The sequence below is a fragment of the Talpa occidentalis genome, unplaced genomic scaffold (assembly GCF_014898055.3).
Source record: "Talpa occidentalis isolate TD23 unplaced genomic scaffold, MPIMG_talOcc4v2.1 talOcc4.8, whole genome shotgun sequence".
NCBI lineage: Eukaryota > Metazoa > Chordata > Mammalia > Eulipotyphla > Talpidae > Talpa > Talpa occidentalis.
Window position 1 is genome coordinate 42215188 of NW_023605194.1, and position 20342 is coordinate 42235529.

General features: G+C 38.2%; 1 protein-coding gene across 1 annotated transcript in view; it reads right to left on the reverse strand.

Moving 5' to 3' along the window:
- The window catches only part of MCU (mitochondrial calcium uniporter), a 133581-nt gene extending 126066 nt beyond the window's left edge, over positions 1–7515 (reverse strand). The window contains exon 1 of the mRNA XM_054690574.1: positions 7377–7515. Within this exon, the coding sequence (XP_054546549.1) occupies positions 7377–7511 (135 nt within the window). The 5' untranslated portion in view covers positions 7512–7515. The remainder of the gene's footprint in view (positions 1–7376) is intronic.
- Between the last annotated feature and the right edge of the window lie 12827 nt (positions 7516–20342).

Sequence of the window (20342 nt, forward strand, 5' to 3'; positions counted from 1 at the left end):
ATGTGATTTCCCAACTTGAAATTCTTCAGAAATTCACCTATTATCTAGTATTTTCCCAAACTGTGGTTTAAATTATAAAATCAATTTGTGCCCCAACCAACAGTATTTCTTTAACAAAACAGAATAAAAACTACATATGCCCTTTACATAGTAAAACCACAGTCTCATGAAACTTTTCTTAATTTTACAGACACATGCTTGTGCTGGATCATGATTTTAGAACATATTTTTCCACTATGGTTGAATTCCAAAACAATTCACTGATCTACATATAAAATTTTAACTCTTTCACAAGTCCTTTACAATCTCATCCCTCATCACAGCACAGTCATCAAGAGATAGGCTCTAGAGTCAGAATGCTTGTATTTATATGCCAAGTATGCCCTTGCCAGCTCTGTGATCCTGGGTAAGTCATTTACTAGCTGTGTGTCACCAACTGTGACCCTGGGCAAATCACTTAATCTATCTGAGCTAACTCAATTTCATCATCCATAAAAAGAGGGTAAAAGTTACTACTCATAGGGTATCACAAGAACTAAGTAAGAGTATCTATATAAAATACTTGACACTTGGTACACTTCATAAATATTAATTATTATTGGTATCACAACTATTACTCACCTAATCTCTGGCTTTTCTTGCCCATTCTCCCGTTGTAACAAACTATAGGCTGTTTCCCAAAAACCTCTTACTCCCTCATCTGCCATGTCTGATCCTGGAGCTACAAAGAAGGTTCACACCTTTCCAGTCTCTCAACATTAAATTTCTCATATTTTCAGCTCAAGTAAGGCCTCCCTTGTGAAGCCTTCCCAACTCTCTCAGGTTGGTCTAGGTGTTCTCACTAGACCTTCAGAAGAAAAAAAGTAACAAAGCACAGCAAGTTAGTCTTTTTTGTTGATGTCTCCTGGTCAGATTGCTAACTCTCAGGGCCACCCGAGAGACATCTCTTTCCCAGCACAAAGCCTCACAAGGAGTAAGAGTTCAACAGATATTTTTTTAATAACTCTAGGTTATTTAACCTTTCTAAGACTTCTTGCTTTTCATAGTACATCACGGCAGTATTTTGCCTCAAGAATTAATGTAGAGTATACTAGACAATGATAGAAAAGGGCCTGATAGAGAAGCAATGCATAATAATTACCAGGTTTACTAGGTGGAACTTTTTAGAATCTAAAGAGGAATAACTGAGACCCTTACCATCTAACACCTGAAGGGGAGGGTGGAGAAAGAGATTTAAGAAACATAGCCTAGGGGAAAGATGGTGAGATCTCTTGGAAGAAAAACCACAGTAGAGATTTGAGAAAGGAACATGGCTGAAAGAGAACACTAAACAGGAGGACCCACACTGGTGTCCAGCTGGGTACAGCTTTAATTCTAACCAGACCTAGACTTAAATCCCAGTTCCAAAACATCGGTCCCGACCACCTTCGTATCCCTAGCATTAAAACAGTTTAGGACACTTAAGAACAAGTGAACCTATCTCATCCTCAATTTCCTCATTATAAAACTAGGGTAATAATATCTCTCATAAGTTATGGAAAGAATGAAACAAAGTAACACAGTGCCCTCAGATTTTAGAAACTTTCTTCTATATGCATAGAGGTCAGGTAGTTCAAGCTAACCATTTGCTCACTTGTTATTTGACAAAATAATCAGTTGCTAAATTAACTTTCTCTAAATCAACTTGAAGCAGACATTAATGCTCAAACATTCTACAGCACCACTTACTACAGATAAGTAAAAAGTACAAAGAAGACCTGCCTTAAAAGACAAAAAAGAAGTTAACACATAAGGCAATAAATTCAGGACTGTATATTTAAGAGAGACTCATACACCTAAGGGGCACTTCAGCAATTTTCTGGTGATTATTACAAATGCTCCCCAAACAAAGTGGACAATACTTAAAAAAAAAAAAAAAAAAAAAAAAAAATTAGGTATAAACTGAAAACTTTAGTAGCAAGGCATAAAAAGTAAACACCCCCTCTTGTAGATCAATAAAAGCTACTAATGTCATTCAAGAACTTTTGGGAAAGGCTCTTTTTTAAAAAACTAAAGTAATACTGGCTTATGACATTATATAGGTTTCAGGTATATAGACTTAAATATCACTGAAAGTCTACTTTCCATCAATGACCATACAATTGACACCTTTTGCTCATTTTATCCACTCCTAAAGCTCTTATTTTTAAGTGAGAGATGTTAAAATGCAAAGTCATATTATCCAATCATTTCAGAACTGCATTAGAAGTTGTTCAGTTTTAGCATGCTGGTTTATATGCTAGTGATACAATTTACCAAGTTACACTTTTATCAATATAAAAAATTCAAGCCTGCATACAGTTTATGGGTCAATAATTCACTATATTTGTTAAAATTATTTTGCTTGATATCAACTTTTATTTTCATATAGGCTGTTTCACTGCAAGAATGTAATAAAGTGTGGTGAAATAAATAAATAGATTGTTTCCCTTTGTTCAACTTACAGAGGACAGGGTTTTTTTGGTTTTTTTGGACAGGTATCATCAGCCAAGACTAAGTTTGAGTTTAGGTACTTGCTGGAAGAATTTGATCCCAACTCACTTCTGAAAACCAGTCTAACCTTAACTTTTTAAAAATAAAACACAGAACAGAACTGTGTGGTTTTCTAAGAAAAGAGCTGAATGGGAAATGGGAAAATCAGCAGATATGGAAGCCATTTTCAGCTCTACAAGAACTTGTAAGGCTACTAAGGAAACAGCCACTTCAGTGCTCTTGCATGTATTTCCTTGATCTAAGGGGATTTTTTTTTTTTTTGAGCTCTATATTCTAGGATTCTTTGAAGTACATGTCTTCCATGGTAATATCTTAGTTTTCCTAATAACATGTTATTCCAGTAATTCTAATATATCCATGGGCCACGGTATGGTATTAATCAGTCAAATAAATAATGGAGGCTTCCCCTGTACTGAGTGGCTATCTTGAAATCTTAAGGAGTAATCTTTAATCTTGTCCTTAAACACAGAAAGACAAACAGTAATTTTTAAGAAAACACACCAAGGCACAAAGCTAGAATATAAAAGGAAATTAAAACAACACCTCAGTGGTTATTCTGCCAATGATACCAGTTGAAAAGTTGTTGCAGAAGACCAAGATCACTCCTTGATTTCAATTTCAAACATGAGGCAGCTCCCAAACAAACAAAAAAATGACTCACATTCAGTTTATTATCTTTGATAAATACCATTCTTGAACCTGCATTGTCTATTTAGATTTCTTCTCAGAATAGAGTTCCACAAAGCATAAAATAGAGCCTCCTGGGATTTATAAAAAGTTCAAATAATCAAAATGTTTTGAGGAAATATAAATTTACTCCTTCAAATATTTTATCATTTCAAAATAAACAAGATTTTAATAAGTAAAAGAGTAGCTGCTTTCTTAAAAGCAATCTACTCTAATGATATTTATTCAGAACCCTCAAATCTTATTATAGTAGACTATAACAGTAACAAATCTAGAATCTGATTCAATTCAACATATTTCTAATAATCTGGTTATTTATCATATTTTTGCTGGCTTTGGACAGAAAGCTTAGTACCACCATATAAATATATATATACTACTGTAAAGAAGTATATATGTAACCAAAGTCAGCACTGGCAATACAAACCTTAAAGCAATTATCCAAATGGGGCTACCTAAGCAATAGGCAATTAAAAAAGTCAAACAAGAGGTGCAAAAGAGTGGGGGGAGGGGGAGGTAGAGCATATCTTTTCATTGACAATGAAACAAATGGATGCGCAGCCAATCAATGCTTATCTGAATATATCATCTTTGTATCTAGCACTATACTGCAGTCTAAGAGTCACAGAGGTAATAAGATGCACATAACATTGCTTCATCTCCTCAGTAAGATTAGGGACCCACAAGAAATATTTAGAGAACAAAACAAGTCAGTGTCAACTTGTGTCCTAAAAATAATAAATCCTACCGAAATTCAGAAAGGACACAATATAAGAATGGAAAGGAATTAAGAGCCAAGAATCACCACGAATTAAAATTCATACTGGGATTTCTCCTTAAACCCACTCCCATTTAAAAATTTTAATCCCAAATGTAATTAACCACAAATACAACCACAACCTAGAAGTCTGTTTCCTCATCTGTGAAGTGAGGATGTTCAATTCAGAAGTGACTTATAGGTCAGGACCTGCAACAGACCTCAGAGGTCAGAAGAGTGATTAAGACGGAAACTTGTCTTTAAGAACTACATAAATGTTTAGTATGGCTACATGGGGACATTGATTCAAGTACAGTGAAGTGTTTGTGCTGAAGTGATCTGGCAAAGTGATTCTGAACCAGACCATGAAAAACCCAATTAAAGAACTGGAACTGGCCTTTGTGTCAAGCATTGTAACCTGTTAAAACTTTCAGGTTAAAAAGAAACTATATCATTGCCAAAAACCTACAATGTGTAGAAAGGGACTGCCACACACTAACAGCACAATGGCAAACTTAAGTAAGAGATTTAGTAACTCAGATTTAGTAACTCAGTTAACTGCTAGGAAATACCAACAGTCAGGCTGTGGTAATCATGGATGAGACAGTTTAATTTAACAAAAATAAAATAAAATAAAATTACACAGGTCACAATGGAAGGCAGTACCATCTCAAAGAATCAGCCTAGAAAACAGCATCCATCTTCACTAACTACACAAAAGGAATGCAATACCTTACATGAATCTTAGCTACAGTCCCTAGCTGGGGAGCAATAATAGACTCTTCACACAGGAAGGGAAAATTACACTATATTGTGCTAAAAATAATGAATAAGCCCCTGCACCTTTATTTCTAGATACTTTGTTGAATGATGCTTTAACTGAAAGTGGGGGTGGGAGAGAGTTATGTTTATGTCTACACAACCACATTTACTGATTAGCTGAACTACTGTATTGCTTTGGACTCATACTGCAAACTTGGGAAAACTGGATTTCAAAAAACATACCTCTAGAGCAAAAATTAACCAGCACTAATACTGTTTATACTCCCCTGGCTCTAATTTACCATAACTATGATAACAGAACAAAAGTGGCACAAGCTGGACTTGTGAAGTTTTCAATGCAGAGTGCCATCTGCTGCACATACACAGGATGTCTCCTATGCAAGATTCAATCTCAGTGTCTCCCAGGGACCTTTATAAGAGAAAGTTGTTTGTTCTCTTATTGCCTATTAAATGTGTCTCAAATCAACATTCGCATATAGGACAATTATCATTCATATGGTTTAATATGTCAATACTTTCCTAATATTTTATAAGGGAAGAGAGATGTGAAGAAGCAATTGTACCTGATAATAAAAAGAACACAAAAAGAGAATCAGAATATTTGTAGTGAATGGGAATCCCAGAACCACTGCATATTAGCTGTATAATGTGGGCCTCACTTTCAGGCACAAAATGTCAATAATTAAGCAAATCTCTAAGCGATACCTTTCACATTGAGTCTTGTGAGGATGGGAATAGCTGTATACATTATGGATTCAGAGCAACCACAGAAAAAGACCTGTTTACATATTTTAAATAATTAGGTACAACTTTTTTCAATATCTTACAATCCTAATTTCATTTACAAGTTAACATTCCCATGATAACACTTCTGCCCTTCAGAAATAACACTTCATTTTAATTGTGTTTTCAGTTACAAATTCAGCACACCACTTTTACCCACCCCAGAATAGCACAGAACACTTTCATAAAGTACCCACACAGGGAAGACACTCACAGCTTGACAGTTCTCATAGTGGAAAATACACAAGGCACAAATTTTAAAATGCTAAATGAACACCACACCCAAATAATCTTATAAACAAACTGTGCAAAGTGAGAAAATATATTATCAAATTATAAAGATAAAGACAACTTGGGAAGTCTGTAAATTGAGAGAGAGGGGAATGCAATCAGATTCTTGGGTAGCTTTATGTTTTTTAAAGGTTTTTAAAGCGAACAAAACATTTAGCTGGAGGCTATGAAACATGCAAATCTAAACTGAACTGTGGAAAAGCTAGGCTCTCACCCAAAAGCTTCAGCAAAGCAATATGTCAGTGTGCCATACAATTTTCTCACAGAATGAGGATAGGGTCCATACCTATGACTATTAATAACAACACCATCTTGCTTTTACAGAGCATTAGTTCTTTCCATAGCTTTAGATACTTAATTGTATGCTGTCATCAGTATTGGTTATCCTCTCTGAAAACCTTCAGTTCCGTTTTCTCTCACGAGCAAAGTGAGCTAAACAAGACAGCGATGTATTTGTTGCGAGCTGACGGTACTAGGTTCTGAGATCCAACTGTCTGCAGTGATTCTCTCGTTACCACACCATACAACTTAGCCATAGGAATAAAACCCACACTCTATCAGAGCTGGTCAAAGACCAACACGTATGGCTCTAGAAAGTCCAAGGAAAGAGAACAGGCTAACTTCTTAGGTCAAGAACTCCATGCCAAGTTGATTCCTTGCAGTTGAAAAAAAAAAAGAAACCACACACCCCAACGCTGTTGAAATAGAAACTCCCGTGCGTTGCCAGCCAATGAAATCCAGCAATAACTGGTTAATACAACCACCAAATCCCTGCCTCTGCGAGCAACTTGTCATATTCGCTCCCCAGTGCCTGCTGCCACCCTTCTTTCTTCAGGCACGCTGAACAAGCTGACAAGCCAGTCCTCCAAAGAAGGACCACCGAGGACCTTTAAGGATCCGAGGATATGGAACTTGCCTCCTGAAGCAATGCAGCATCCATCGCAAGGAAGCTGTTCCCCATGCCCACGCACGCAGAAGTCACAGAGGGGGATAAAGTTTGATTTTCCTTCATGCTCGTTCCCAAGGAGGCCGAGACAGGACGAGGAAGCGGCCCCGCTGGGGGCCTGGGCTGCTCTCGGGGGACAGTTCCCTGCAGCGTGGCTTTGACACACACGCACACAAGGCAGCCACGGACTCAGGACACCCCAACCGGCCCGGAGGAGGAGGGAGGGGGAACAACTTGCCCGGGGCTCAGCGCAGGAGCGAAGGGGCAGAGCTGTTAAGAAAGGAGGAGGGAGGGAACCAAGATCGGGGGCGGGTCAGTGAAAGGTTCGAGCCCCGAGCCCTCCCCGCCCTGGTGTGCCGGTCCTGCGGGCACATCCCGCCGTCGCCCCTCCTCCTCCTCCCGGTTTCCTCCGCCCGCCTCCCTCCCGGTCGCCGCCGCAGGCGCCTGAAGGGCAAGGCGGCTCCTCGGTGCCCCGCAACCTCGTCAGCGGCCGGGACTGGAGCTCCACTAGCCGCTGCCCCGGCGGCCTTTCGGTTCGCGGCGCCCACACAGCAGCACCGCCCCGCCCTCCCGGAGCCGCCGGGCGCGCCCGCTCACCGTCCGGTGGTGGTGCTGCTGCCGGGGGCGGCTAACGCCCAGCCCGGGGAAGCAGCCGGCAGTCAGCGCCCCGCAGCTGCCGCCGCCCCGGGAGCAGAGAAGCAGCAGCAGCGATCTACCTGCGCCGGCCGCCATCTCTCAACTGGAAACAGCGGCAGCCAGGCCCGGGTGGCACGGCTGGGGCGGAGCTAAGAGCCGCCACTCACTGGCGCAGAACCAACTACCGCCCTTCGCTGTGGCCCTGAGGCGGGGCTTCCTAAGAGGCCCAATCGATAGGCGGGAGAACCACACTCCGGGCTGCCTGTCTAGTGCCATAGGTACATGGGGTTACCATGGTGGGCCGTACTGAATTAGGGGCCAATTCTAGGCACCCGAGCCCCTCTGATAGCAGCAATTGGCATGTCCGACTCGGATAGTCTTCACCAGGATAAAGCGATGATAAGTATAACTGGGAAAACAGATTCTCATGCAAAGCTTTGTACTTCGTAAGTGTTCTAATTTGACAAAGTAGGCATCAAATTAATAAATCATTAACTAGGTTTGCTGGAACTCTCAGTGGCACGCCCAGAATTGTCATTCGTAACTGATGGTATTTGGAGTGAGAATGACTATAAATAACAAAGTTCCAGGATAAGTATATGCCATCAGAGTGATTTAACGGACCTCTATACATATTCAAATACTCAATTCATATTTACAGAACCCTTACACCGATATTCTTACATGCTATCTTTGATCTTATGTACAGTTATTTAAACTATGGAAACAGGGCCTCCCTGGTGGCACAAGGGGTTAAGATGCAACCTATGAAGCTGTCTGCAGTCTCTGCAGCACAAGTTCGATCCCTGACCGGCCAGGGAGCAACTCACATGGCGCAGCAGACCTCTCCTGTCTTGTTCGCTGCTCCCCTCACCAGTATATTTCAGACAATCTACCTGTTTTGTTCCCTGCTCTGTCTCTGGTGAATCCTCTAGCGTTCCCCCCACCCCCATGCCTCTGGCCTGTACCCCTACTCTCGTATGCATAAATAAATAAATAGGCCCTCCCGGGTTGAGCACAGGGCTGTGAGGCTGTCCGCAGCCTCTGCAGTGCGGGTTCGATCCCGGCGGGAATCCCACGTGGCGGCGGGAATCCCACGTGGCGCGGGGCAGACCTCTCCTGTCACACCTGCTGCTCCCCTCAGAAGTGCATTTTGGTCCGTCTGCCTGTTCTGCTCCCCGCTCTGTCTCGGGTGAGTCCTCTCACCCGCCCATGCCTCTGGCCCGTACCGCAGCTCTTGTATAAAAATGGATAAATCTTTAAAAATAAATAAATAAACGATGGAAACATGTCGGTAATGTAATAAAAATCATGTGAAAGTTGCTACTTAATGAATTTTTATAATTTAGCTAAGTGAGACAATAGATACACTTTAGACTAACTCTTGATCACTTTCTCTTGAAAAAATACTTCTTTCCACAAGAAGCAAGCTCATATTAAGAGCTTATTGAAGATCCTGTAGGAAAGGAGACTTGGAGTTTCTGAATTTCCTTAGAAGAGGATTCTTTGCTGTCTATTAGTATGAGTTGGTTAATACTTAGAAGTTCAGTAAGTGGGGGGAAAAGTATTATTCTAACTTTTGGAAAACATCTTGGTAGTGTAGCCTTTGATAATAAAGTTGAAACTAACAAAAACCCAATTTTATTGTGTCATTTCTTGTAATATTCTTTAAAATTTGACCCAAATAGTAGTTTTGAGGCCAGGAATAGGCAAATGAATAAAGCGGGGCTTTGGGTTGTTTAATCTTTCTACCCCACCCCAGAACAGTAGCATGATTGACTTCTCCAGGTGAGTCTATCATGCTTGTCACCCAAAAGGCATTTATTGCCCAACAGTGGAAACTAAGAGCTCAGGAATGAGATGAGTCCCCTGTTAAACAGCTGCACAAACTAATCTCTCTTGTTGAAAAGCTGTGATATTCCTGGAGCAACTTCACTTACAATCATTTCCCGCCCATCTATTTTTGTCCCATCACATTTTCTATATCTGCCTATGCCATGTCATTTCCCCTTCTTTCTGTCCCTCCACATCTTTTTACTAGGATTATGATGGATTTTACTTTTGTTCTTATTTTCTGTGCCTTCAACAAACCTGGCTATGAATCAGGATTATGTCCTCCCTCTCCATCTTACACTTGGAGAAGTTCTACTGGAATTGCCTTTCCCCTATTTTTCTTTTATTTGCCCTATTTTGCAGCGCCTCCTAGGTGCCCCGCAACCCAGTCAGTGGCCAGGAGTTGAGGTTAACTAGCCCGCTGCCCTGGTGGCCAATGGGCTCTACAGACTAAGATTTAGTTTCGGGCATTTACAAGTGAATTACAATAAATAATTTTAAACGCATACGCCAGAAAATGGGGGGATTACCAAAAAAATTTCTTCTTATCTATTTATCAATGTGTAAGCTTTTATTCACTAAGAGGAAAGTTCTGATGCACTACAGGTAGGCTGGATAATTTTAGGATCCACAGAATAAACTAAATTCTAATAATCCAGGGCTAAACAAGTATCAATTAACTTCACACAAATTTTTCCATAACTGCAAATGACACATCTCAGATTAGCTGGCTACTAGGGTCTATAAGAATAGAGTATATACAGGGCAACAAAAAGTCATCATAGATATATGTATATACATATATACATACATATGTATATACATACACATATGGCAAATATACATGACAAAATAGACAAAGGATAAGGGAATTAATATACCATTTAGTATGTACTATAAACACTGTGTTGATCCCTCTGGAGATATTACACTTACATAGCCTGTCAACCACAAAAAATACTTACAAACATAACTTTTTAAAAAATATTTTTAAAAATGTTTTTATTTAAAGAGCCTCCCCGGTGGCGCAGCAGTTGAACACTGGGTTGCGAAGGTGCCCGCAGACTCTGCAGCACTGGTTCGATCCACGGCTGCCGGGCGAGAGTCCCACGTGGCGCGCAGACCTCTCCTGCCGCCTGCTGCTCCCCTCAGCAGTGTATTCCGTCAGTCTGTTCTGCTCCCAGCTCTGGCTCTGGTGAATTCTCTCACCCTCCCGAGCTTCTGACTGTACCCAGTGCTTATATAAATTAAAAAAAAAATTAATCTTTAAAAAATAAAATAAAATATTTTTATTTATGCATACAAGAACTGGGGTACAGGCCAGAGGTGTGGGAGTGAGAGGGTTCACCAGAGACAGAGAGGGGAATAGAACAGGCAGACGGACTGAAATACACTGCTGAGGGGAGCAGCAGGTGAGACAGGAGAGGTCTGCTGCACCATGTGGGTCACCTCCCTGGCCAGGGATCGAACTCGTGCTGCAGAGGTTGCAGACAGCTTCACAGTGCTGTGTCTTAACCCCTTGCACCACCAGGGAGGCCCCAAAACATTATATCTTTTGAGAAAAAATTTGAGGAGAACCTCTATGTCTTTCAACAGGGAATTGGTTAAATAAATTAGAGACTAACACAATTAAAATATTATTCAACCAGGCCTCCCCTGGTGGCGCAGCTGTTGAGCACTGGGCTGCGAAGCTGCCCGCAGCTTCTGTAGCATCAGTTCTATCCCCGGCCACCAGCGAGGGTCCCACATGGTGCAACAGACCTCTCCTGCCACGCTCGCTGCTCCCCTCAGCAGTGGACTTCGTCAGTCTGCCTGTTCTGTTCCCCGTTCTGGCTCTGGTGAATTCTCTCACCCTCCCGCGCTTCTGACTGTACCCAGTGCTTGTATAAATAAATAAATAAATCTTTAAAAATATATATATCATTCAACCATTTTAAAAAGTAATATAGCATAGATGATTTTCAGGGATCAAATACTCTTAATTATGTATTTCTATTCGTAAATACTTATTTTTCTATGTAGCAATGGTTTAATGGTTACAGAGAAGTTTCTTCAACTTTTTTCATATCAATACTCTTTTTAAAAATTCTTTTATTGAAGTAATGTTGGCTTACACTGTTGCTTGTATTTTGGAAGTAAGGCTTCTCCCCGCCCTCAGGTGTTGTTACCATAGTGCTCCCACCAGCACCACCATAGTCCATTGTACCCCCTCCCCAGTTTGTTCTTACCCCCTTCCTTCCCCTCCTCCTCTGGATGCCTGTTAATAGATTCTTTTAACGTTTTATATATATAATAGTTATATAAAATTATATAGTTTTAGTAACAAAGTTGATATATAGAGCTTAGACAGTTCTGGAAGAATAATCAAGAAAACATGTTGCCTTGGGAGGGGGGTGTCGAAGGAATTGTTATCCTTTTGAATGGTCTTTTTTCCACCTACATGTTATTTTGATACTTATAGAAACATGATCACTGAAACCTACACAGTTTCAGTGTTCAGATAAATTGTTATCTGTGTCAATCCTTGAAACAGGTTATTTTGCTTTGTTTTTAGCTAAAACTAATCAGAGCATTTCCCGGAGCATGTTAGCTCCTAAATATGACTCAGCTCAGTGGAGTATTTGCCTATGCATTCCAGAGCAGTCAGGGGAGGTGATGCACAGAGCTCACTGACATGAAGAAAACATGAAAGGGACCTGCTAGGAGATCTGGGGGCTTTGTTTCATGGTCTGCTGAAAATGTGAATTATTATTCAAATAAGATCAATAGTTTTTAAAAATCTGAAAAAGTATTATGACGGTGAACAAGAAGAAAGCCTTCAAATAGACATGATCTGTTTTCTGGCTATTTCACTTCATTATTATTCCAGATATCATAATTCCCATCTTTTTACACCTACGCATTGGCAGCCATCTCTCCATCACTACCACTCACTTTCCCATGACTTCCTAGTTTTATGATCTTTTAAGTCCTTTTTCTGTTTGTTTTTCAGGATTGAAATCACACACTGGATCATTTATATATTCTATGTACATAATTTATACAGGTAGATTTTGTGTGGCAGGAGTCTCAGGGCCTGGCCTAAAAAAGGGTTTCTGACTCTATATTCATTTGATGTCAGTGCCCCTATAATCTAACATTCTTTCAGATCAGAAAAATACAGTCTGCAAATTGTTGGATTTTGGGTTTTTGTTGTGGGTGTTTTTGTTTTCTTGTTAGTTTGTTTTGTCAAAGCAGAACACCAGGAAAACACTGGGTTGAAAAGACAGGGATAGTTGAAATTGAACTATCTTTGTTCATGTTTCTTAGGATAGGAGAGATTGGCAGCAAACTTTAATGCTCTCCTTTTTGTGTTGAATTGTCTTGTGGCCTCCTAAGCCTTTGCTATTTACTAGACCTTTGGAGCCAGGAAGTCTTTTGTCTCTTTCTGAAGTGATTCAAAGGGCAGATCATTAATTTTGCAGTCAAATAAACCACACCTCCTAAGGGTACGCAGGAATTCAATGCACATTCTTAAGAACTCAACACCATCCATTCCAGAGTATTCAAAAGTGCCAAAAAAAATCTTAAGAACTTTCTCTGACAAAGCTAAATTATAACTCAATTCCCTACTGATAAAGTGTTCTCTCCACACTCCAAACATACTCTGACCTTTCAACCTTCAACTCTTTGCTCCCCCTATCCCTATAAGTCTCTGGTTCAACTCTTTTCAATATCAGGTCAACCTCCTATGAGAGCCGCTGTCCAGGTAAAATTAAAATCTCACAATTGGTTGCACTTGATATGAGCTGATCTGAGAGTAAGGACTGTCACACCCTTATTATCAGATCTATACAATTAGACTAACCTGACTGGCTGGGCCAAAGTCCCCTTTACTCACCATTCTAAGTGTATTTTGTACCAAAATTATTTATGTTGCAACCTTTCTCCTACAGAGCCCTTCCAGGTTAGAGTTGCCAATCTGCCAAATTTATTTAAGCTAACTCTTTAAATAATGACAGTACACTTAGTATTGTCTCTTTCACACAACATTTACATTTATGGGAACCTCCACTGCTAGTAACAAAAAGAATTTCACAAAGTATGGCAGGCTTGAAAAATTATTTTAGGTTGAGATAGTCCCTTAATGTCTACAAAAATTCATCAAATACCAAGCCATATTAGTCTGCCTACTTCAAGATGAAATACAGTTTTATATCCTGCTGGTATTGCCTAATTATTAGCTACTCTAAAACTAAACTAACACAGTGTCAATTCCTACCTTCTCAATTTTGATACAATGTATATAACCTTCATCAGTACTTATTTATAGTGAACACATGAGTCTGGGCTAAGGGTTGCATTTGGTGGGAGGGAGGGTGGAGGAAACGTGGGCGTGAGAGTGGTCATTGCCAGTTAACAACAGGTGGAAATACTGCTCTTTAAATTTAGCCATTGCATTTGGCATCTTGTCGCTCAGCCGTCACTTCTGGCAACCACTGCTGATTTGGAAAGGATGACAGAAAGGGTAACATTTATTAAAGGGCAAAGAGAAAAATAGTCCTTTTTTCTTTACTTAATAAAAACTAGCCTAAGGAACAAAAAACAGCTTGAGACTTGGAAAGTGTAAAGACAATTTAAAAGGGTGAAAGGAGGAAGGAAATTATTCACAGAGATAATAATCTTTAACAAATAATTCTTAATAAGGCACTTGAAAAGCCATTCAGCTGCCAAAACTTAGAAGCAAAAGTATCTAAAATTTGGGTGGAGGTTCAAAATAATTACTATAAACTGAGAGTTGGGATAAGAGTAGGGGACAAACCCTGGATGAGTCTAATTTATTTATTCATACATTCATTCAGTGAAAAAAAGTATATGGAATGCCTATTGCGCACCAGATGATAGATGCTAGGGGAAATTTTCCAAAAGTCAGATTTTCTGTATCATGTTTTTGTTTTTCTGAAATTCTCATCCTAACACTGACCTTGAAATGGCATCAGTTCTTCCCATAAATTTACAGTTCAACATTTGTATATCACTCAAAAGAATTGCTGAAAGATCACTTGGGCTACCTTGAAGCATCAATACAACATAAATTTAAAATATACTTCCCATATTTTAAGTTTAAAAAATACTTCCACCTAACAATATTACTAAGAAAATCAATGAAGAAGTTGTAGTTTTCTGCTGTCAATGTGTAATAGGGTACAATTCTATTTAAATTTCTATTTTACTGCCCAGAGTATAAACAAAATATCTGTTTCAGACAGTTATAAAAAGATGTTCTTCATGCCTTGCTTTGCTATGATGTTAATAGATTGAACAAGGTCCTTTGTCGTATCCAGTGCCAAAGAAAATAACTCATTTAATTGACTGTAAAAATTAAGCAAGATTTATAGCATAAATAAATGCTATTACTCTTAAGACCCTGAAGCAATTGGAATTATTAACTATTCAATCAAAACATGTTTATTATCAAGAAGGGGAAATTACAAACTCAGAGCAGCATGTGAAAGGGTCCTAACTCAGAATCCTGAGTTAATTTGGAAATACCATTATGCCTTTTCATGGTATAGAACCCATTGAAGATGAGTTGAAAAGATTGTAAAGATTTGATGATCTTGTAAAATTGGCCTTTGTTGTTTTCTTAACAGTTTTGTGTTTTGACTGCAGAATTAAGACTATTAGAGAGGGAGGGAGGTTGGGGGTAGGGACAAACGGGGGGAACTGTCCATTACCCAGGGTAAAGGACTTTGGGTGCTTTGATGGTGGGGGTGATGTGGTAACATATATCTCAGGAATTGTGAACCTATTCCTAAATCATATATAGTGTTGTAAACCAATGTTATCTCAATAAAAAAAAGAAAAATCTGTGTTTTGGAAGTTGAACACATAAACATAGCCAAATAACTTCCTCTTTACCAACATGGATACTTCTCCCAGAAATTGTTGTAGAAAACAAATGAATCTTGTTAAATCAAAATTTACATATAGGCTAATAGTAAGCAGACCAATTTTGAAATGTGAAATCCTAGTTCCTCCCTTCTGATATTCATTGTTTAGTAATCCTCAAGCTTTGTTCAATCTTGGCAAATAAAATTTTAACACATGTTCATGAAAAACAATAGCTCACTAAAATCATTTCAACAAATAAGACAGACTTTAGTTTACACAAAATTCCTAGTGTGTCTGTTGTAATTACATTATGCCCAGATATTGACCAGTATTAAAGGATCAAAATATTTCTCTTTTAAAAATTGAGGTAAAATTACTATATAGGTTTCAGGTGTATAGTTTCTCATAGTTATTATACCATACCAACCATCAAATGTCCATTTGAAATAGTTTCTTAAATCTAATAGGAGTTTCTTCTATAACTGATATAATGGCTGTCCTTGAGTTCTAAGAAATTTATTTAATAAATAATGTGATTTGATTTGATGGTTGAATTGCCATAGCTAACAAAATAAAGCCTCCGGCCTCACATAGTTTACCACATAATTATAAGAGATAAGGGAAGCCTGGGTAGTCAAAACAATCCTGACAAAAAGGAGGAAGAGTGGTGGTACGCTCCCAAACTTCAAGCTTATATTATAAAGCTATAGTAATAAAAATAGTATGCTACTACAACAGATACATACAGACCAATGGGATAAAAGTGAGAACCCAGAAATAAACCCACACATTTATGAACAATTAATGGGAGACAAGCGTATGCACTAGAGAAGGGAGAGTCTCTTCAATAATAGTATTGGAAACACTGGACAGTCACATGCAAAAGAATGAAACTAGGTCACCATCTAACCATGTCACCACACCTACCACCAAGATACCCCCAGACTTCACCAAAGTCCATTTTTTACTCTCCCCAATGTTTTCCTCCTCTCCCTCGTGTAACCTCAATTCTATGATCAGATTTCTAGGGTTTGTACAAAATTTGTACAAAAATTAACTGAAAATAGATTAAAGACATAGATACCATAGATACAAGGTACAAAACCATAAAATACATAAAAGAAAACACGTTTGCAACATATTTGGCTTCAATGATGTCTGGATAGGAGTACATATGCCCCTTCAAATTAGTGTTTTTGCATTCTTCAGATTGATACTTAACAGTGGAATCACACAGTAGATCTATTTTTAATATTTTGAGAAACATCCCTCTTATATTGCATCTTACATTCCTACCAGTCCTGCATTCCTACTAACAGTGTATAAAGATTCCTTTTTCTCCACATCCTTGCCAAAACTTGTTTCTGGTCTTAATGAGATGGGTCAGTTTCACAGGTGTGAGATGGTATCTCAACATGGTTTTGAGTTACATTTTCTTGGTAATAAGTGATGATAAACACTTTTTCTTGTGCCTGTTCATCAGCTGTCTGTCTTCTTAGAGATGTGTTTTTTAGCTCCTCTGTCCTTTTTATTTTTAATTGGCTTGTTTTCTTTTAGTTGAGTTTATGAGTTCTCTATGTATATGGAATATCAGCCCTTTGTCAGATTTACTGTGTGCAAATATTTTCTCCCATTCAGTTGGGTGTCTTTTTGTTTTAGTGATAGTTTCTTTTGCTGTACAGAAGCCTTTTAGTTTGGTGTAGTCCCATTTGTTTATATTTATTTATGTTTATTGAACATTAACTCTTGCCATTTACAATAACATGGATGGACCTGGATGGGAAATGCTAAGCAAAATAAATCAGAGAGAGTAAAACAAGTATTGGATGGTGTCACTTATATGTGCAATGTAGAGAAACAAAACAAAGGGTCAGACAAAGCCAAATCAATAACAAACCCTAGAAATCTGACCACAGAATTGAGGTTACAAGAGGGAGAGGGGGATAACATTGGGGAGGGTCAAAGTGGACTTTGGTGGAGGACTGTGGGTATCTTGGTGGTGGGTGTGGTGACATACCTCTGAATAACAGAGTTTTGTAAAACATTGTTTCCTCAGTAAAAAAAAAAAGAATTAAAAAAAGGAGATAAGGGAAGGAGAAAAGTAGTAGAAGGATATGTAACTCATTTTTAATTATCTGGGAAAGAATCTCAGGAGGGAAATAATATTTGGTGAAATCAGAAAGATTAGTAAGAGTAAATGCCAGAGGAGAATACTGAGATGTGACAGCAGATGTGAAGCAACAGGAACATTTTACATAGAATCCATAGACCATATTAAGGAATTTGGACATTACCCAGTAAGCAAAGCGTAGTCCTGAAGATTTAGAAACGAAAGTGATAATAAACTGGATACTAAAAAGAATAAAGACAGGGAAATGAACTTTTTTCATGTCAATACTCTTTTTAAAAATTCTTTTATTGAAGTAATGTTGGCTTACACTGTTGCTTGTATTTTGGAAGTAATGAATTAGGAAATCAGGGCAAAAAATGCTAGTGATCCTGATCATGGGGGAAAAAATTGAGAAAGCCAGTATATAAAAATTTAAATTAAAAGGTACTTATGACTGATAGGATATGAAGTGGGTTGGGATTAAGGAGAATAAGTTACAGAGATTTCTGAATGTCTTCCTTAGGCATCTGGGTAGATGCTGATCCCATACACTGAAAGAGGAAATACAGAAAGAAAAGATTTGTTGCAGGATGATGAATTCTGTTTTGAAAATGTTGTATGTCAGGTACCCTGAGACATCCAAGCAACAAGATTCATCAGTATGAGTCTGAAACTTACAAGGTATATGTATATGATTCCCACATCTATTTTTATATATTTATAATTTTAATTACAAACTATATGCTATTTTAAAATTTATATGCAAAAAATTAATGTTCAATAAACATGTTCAAAGAGATTTATAGAATGAAAGGATAAATGCACGAATAAAATATATATCCCTGTTTTCTCACAATAGGGAACAATATAGTGTCTCCTCTCCACTCCATTACTCTTATGGATGTTGAGGTACTACAATAACGACAATATAATAATTCAATTCTTATGACCATTTATTCAAAAGAAACACATCTAAACTAGTAAGGCTGCCTGAGCATTTTGACAGAGCTGGGTGATATATCTAACAAAGAACTCATGTCCAAAATGTACAAATCAATAATAAGAAAAGGCAGCAACACAATAGAAAAATGGGCAAAAGATTTGAATAGATGTTTCACAACAGAGAATATCAAAATAAAGAGTAAACAAATGAAAAGGTGCTTGACTTCATTATCCATCAAGGAAATACAAATTAAAAGTCATAAATAAATAGTACTTCAAGGCCATCAGAATAGTTACAATGAAAAATACCAACTTTTGGCAAGGATATGGTTCGATCTCAATTCTCATATATTGCTGATGGGAATGTAAATTGGTACAACTTCTATATCAGTTATAGTACTGTCAGAAGACAGAAACCACAGCAGTTATTTGAACACAAATAATTGAGTACAGAGAATTGTTAACAAAGGCCCCATTTCTAAATTACAATAATTCTAATTGTTTCCCTTTGCTTTCTCAGACAGAGGGATTATAGTGCTTCCTGCAATTGCTATTCCATAATTCATTCAATCTTTCTTTTTCACTCTTTCACTTACTTAGTTAACATCTTTAATAAATTGTTTATAATTATTTATATTAAATTATCTCTGTTCAGTAACTAGATTTTTTTTTTTTTTTTTGGTCTCCTGGCTGACACAGAACTGGGTGAAACAGATCCTCAAATGTGGGATTTAAGGATTGTTTTTATCAAGTCTTTGGGCTTTAATACACGCAGAACTCCTTGCTAATAAGAAATTTTGCCAGTGTTCCATGGTAAGCAGTATATTCAGTTTTAAACAAATCATCATCTGTGGGTGAATGTGATTAATTGCTTATTGAGACAAGGGTCTGGGGGCCCAAGTGGGTGCTGCACTTTATTAATATTGTGCTAATGATGTCTTCAAGGACCATCATGTAAATATCTAAAGTTGCAGGGTCTCATGTCAGTGTAAGTGGAGGTACAACACCAAGGGCTTTAAGATTAAAATTTTATAACTCTTATATTCTGAGAGCCAGTAATGATTTTCCTGAGCATGAAGGGAGTAGGTCAGACTTGGATATCTTTCTGAGAAACTTCTCTGTGTACTACTGGCCAGAATTCTAAGATAAACCTTTCTCTTACATAAAAGGACAGAGATTAAAAGAAATAGAAAGCACATTGGAAATAATCTAGTTTGATTAGACAATAAAAAAATTTTAAGCCAACCCAAAGAGGGTCTGACGTGAATGACTTAATCGAGAAAGAATTAATTTAGTAACAGAGCTATGATGAGTAACACTGTTAGCAAGTACTGAGGATTATCTGGCACTGTGCTGAGTACTTTTATAGATATTAGTCCATTTAATCCTCTCACTAGTATTATGGCATAGGTATCAATATTGCTCTTTTATAGATGAGGAAATTGAAGCTAAGAATTTGTGGAAATTCAATAACCAAACCCCAGAATGAAGGACTCCAGCACCTACACTCTTAACTAATAATGTAATCTGCCCCACTGGAAGCCAGTACTCTCGATATACAGTTCAATATAGTACTTTTTAACCTAATATTCAGCAACGTTCCCCCATCAGCCCCACCCCAAGCAATTCATTTTGCAAAAAGCAACAAAGAAGGTTAAACCTGAAAAAGACTTCACAATTTCTTTAATTTAGTTTCTCCATCCACGCGAAGTCATTGAGATCAAAGCATAGAACTCTTTCCCACATCCAGAAAAATATTGTACTTAGTGGTGGAGGCATAACTATACATAGTCCAAGTTTTCTAATTCTCAAGGTAAATTTCCCTTTTCACTTTATCACAAAATCTGCCCCTCCCACATTTTCTTCTTTTACAGTGGGTATTGGTATTGGGTCCAAAGTTCTTGTTGACTCTAAATGGATGGGCTGATGTGGGACAGGCAGGCTTGATCATTAAATGTACACAACTTCTACTTCCTGGTCTATATAAAATGTCCCCTCCAGTTCTACACATTAGCAGGGTTACTATGTGCTGTGCTGAAAATTTTCCTCTGTTTTCAAACAGCTTGTCTACATTAACTTTGCCTTGATAACTTCAACCATTCACATTGTTCCTTTGAGCTATAACACTGAAAATCTTTGTTAAGATGCCAATGGACAGTATAAATAGA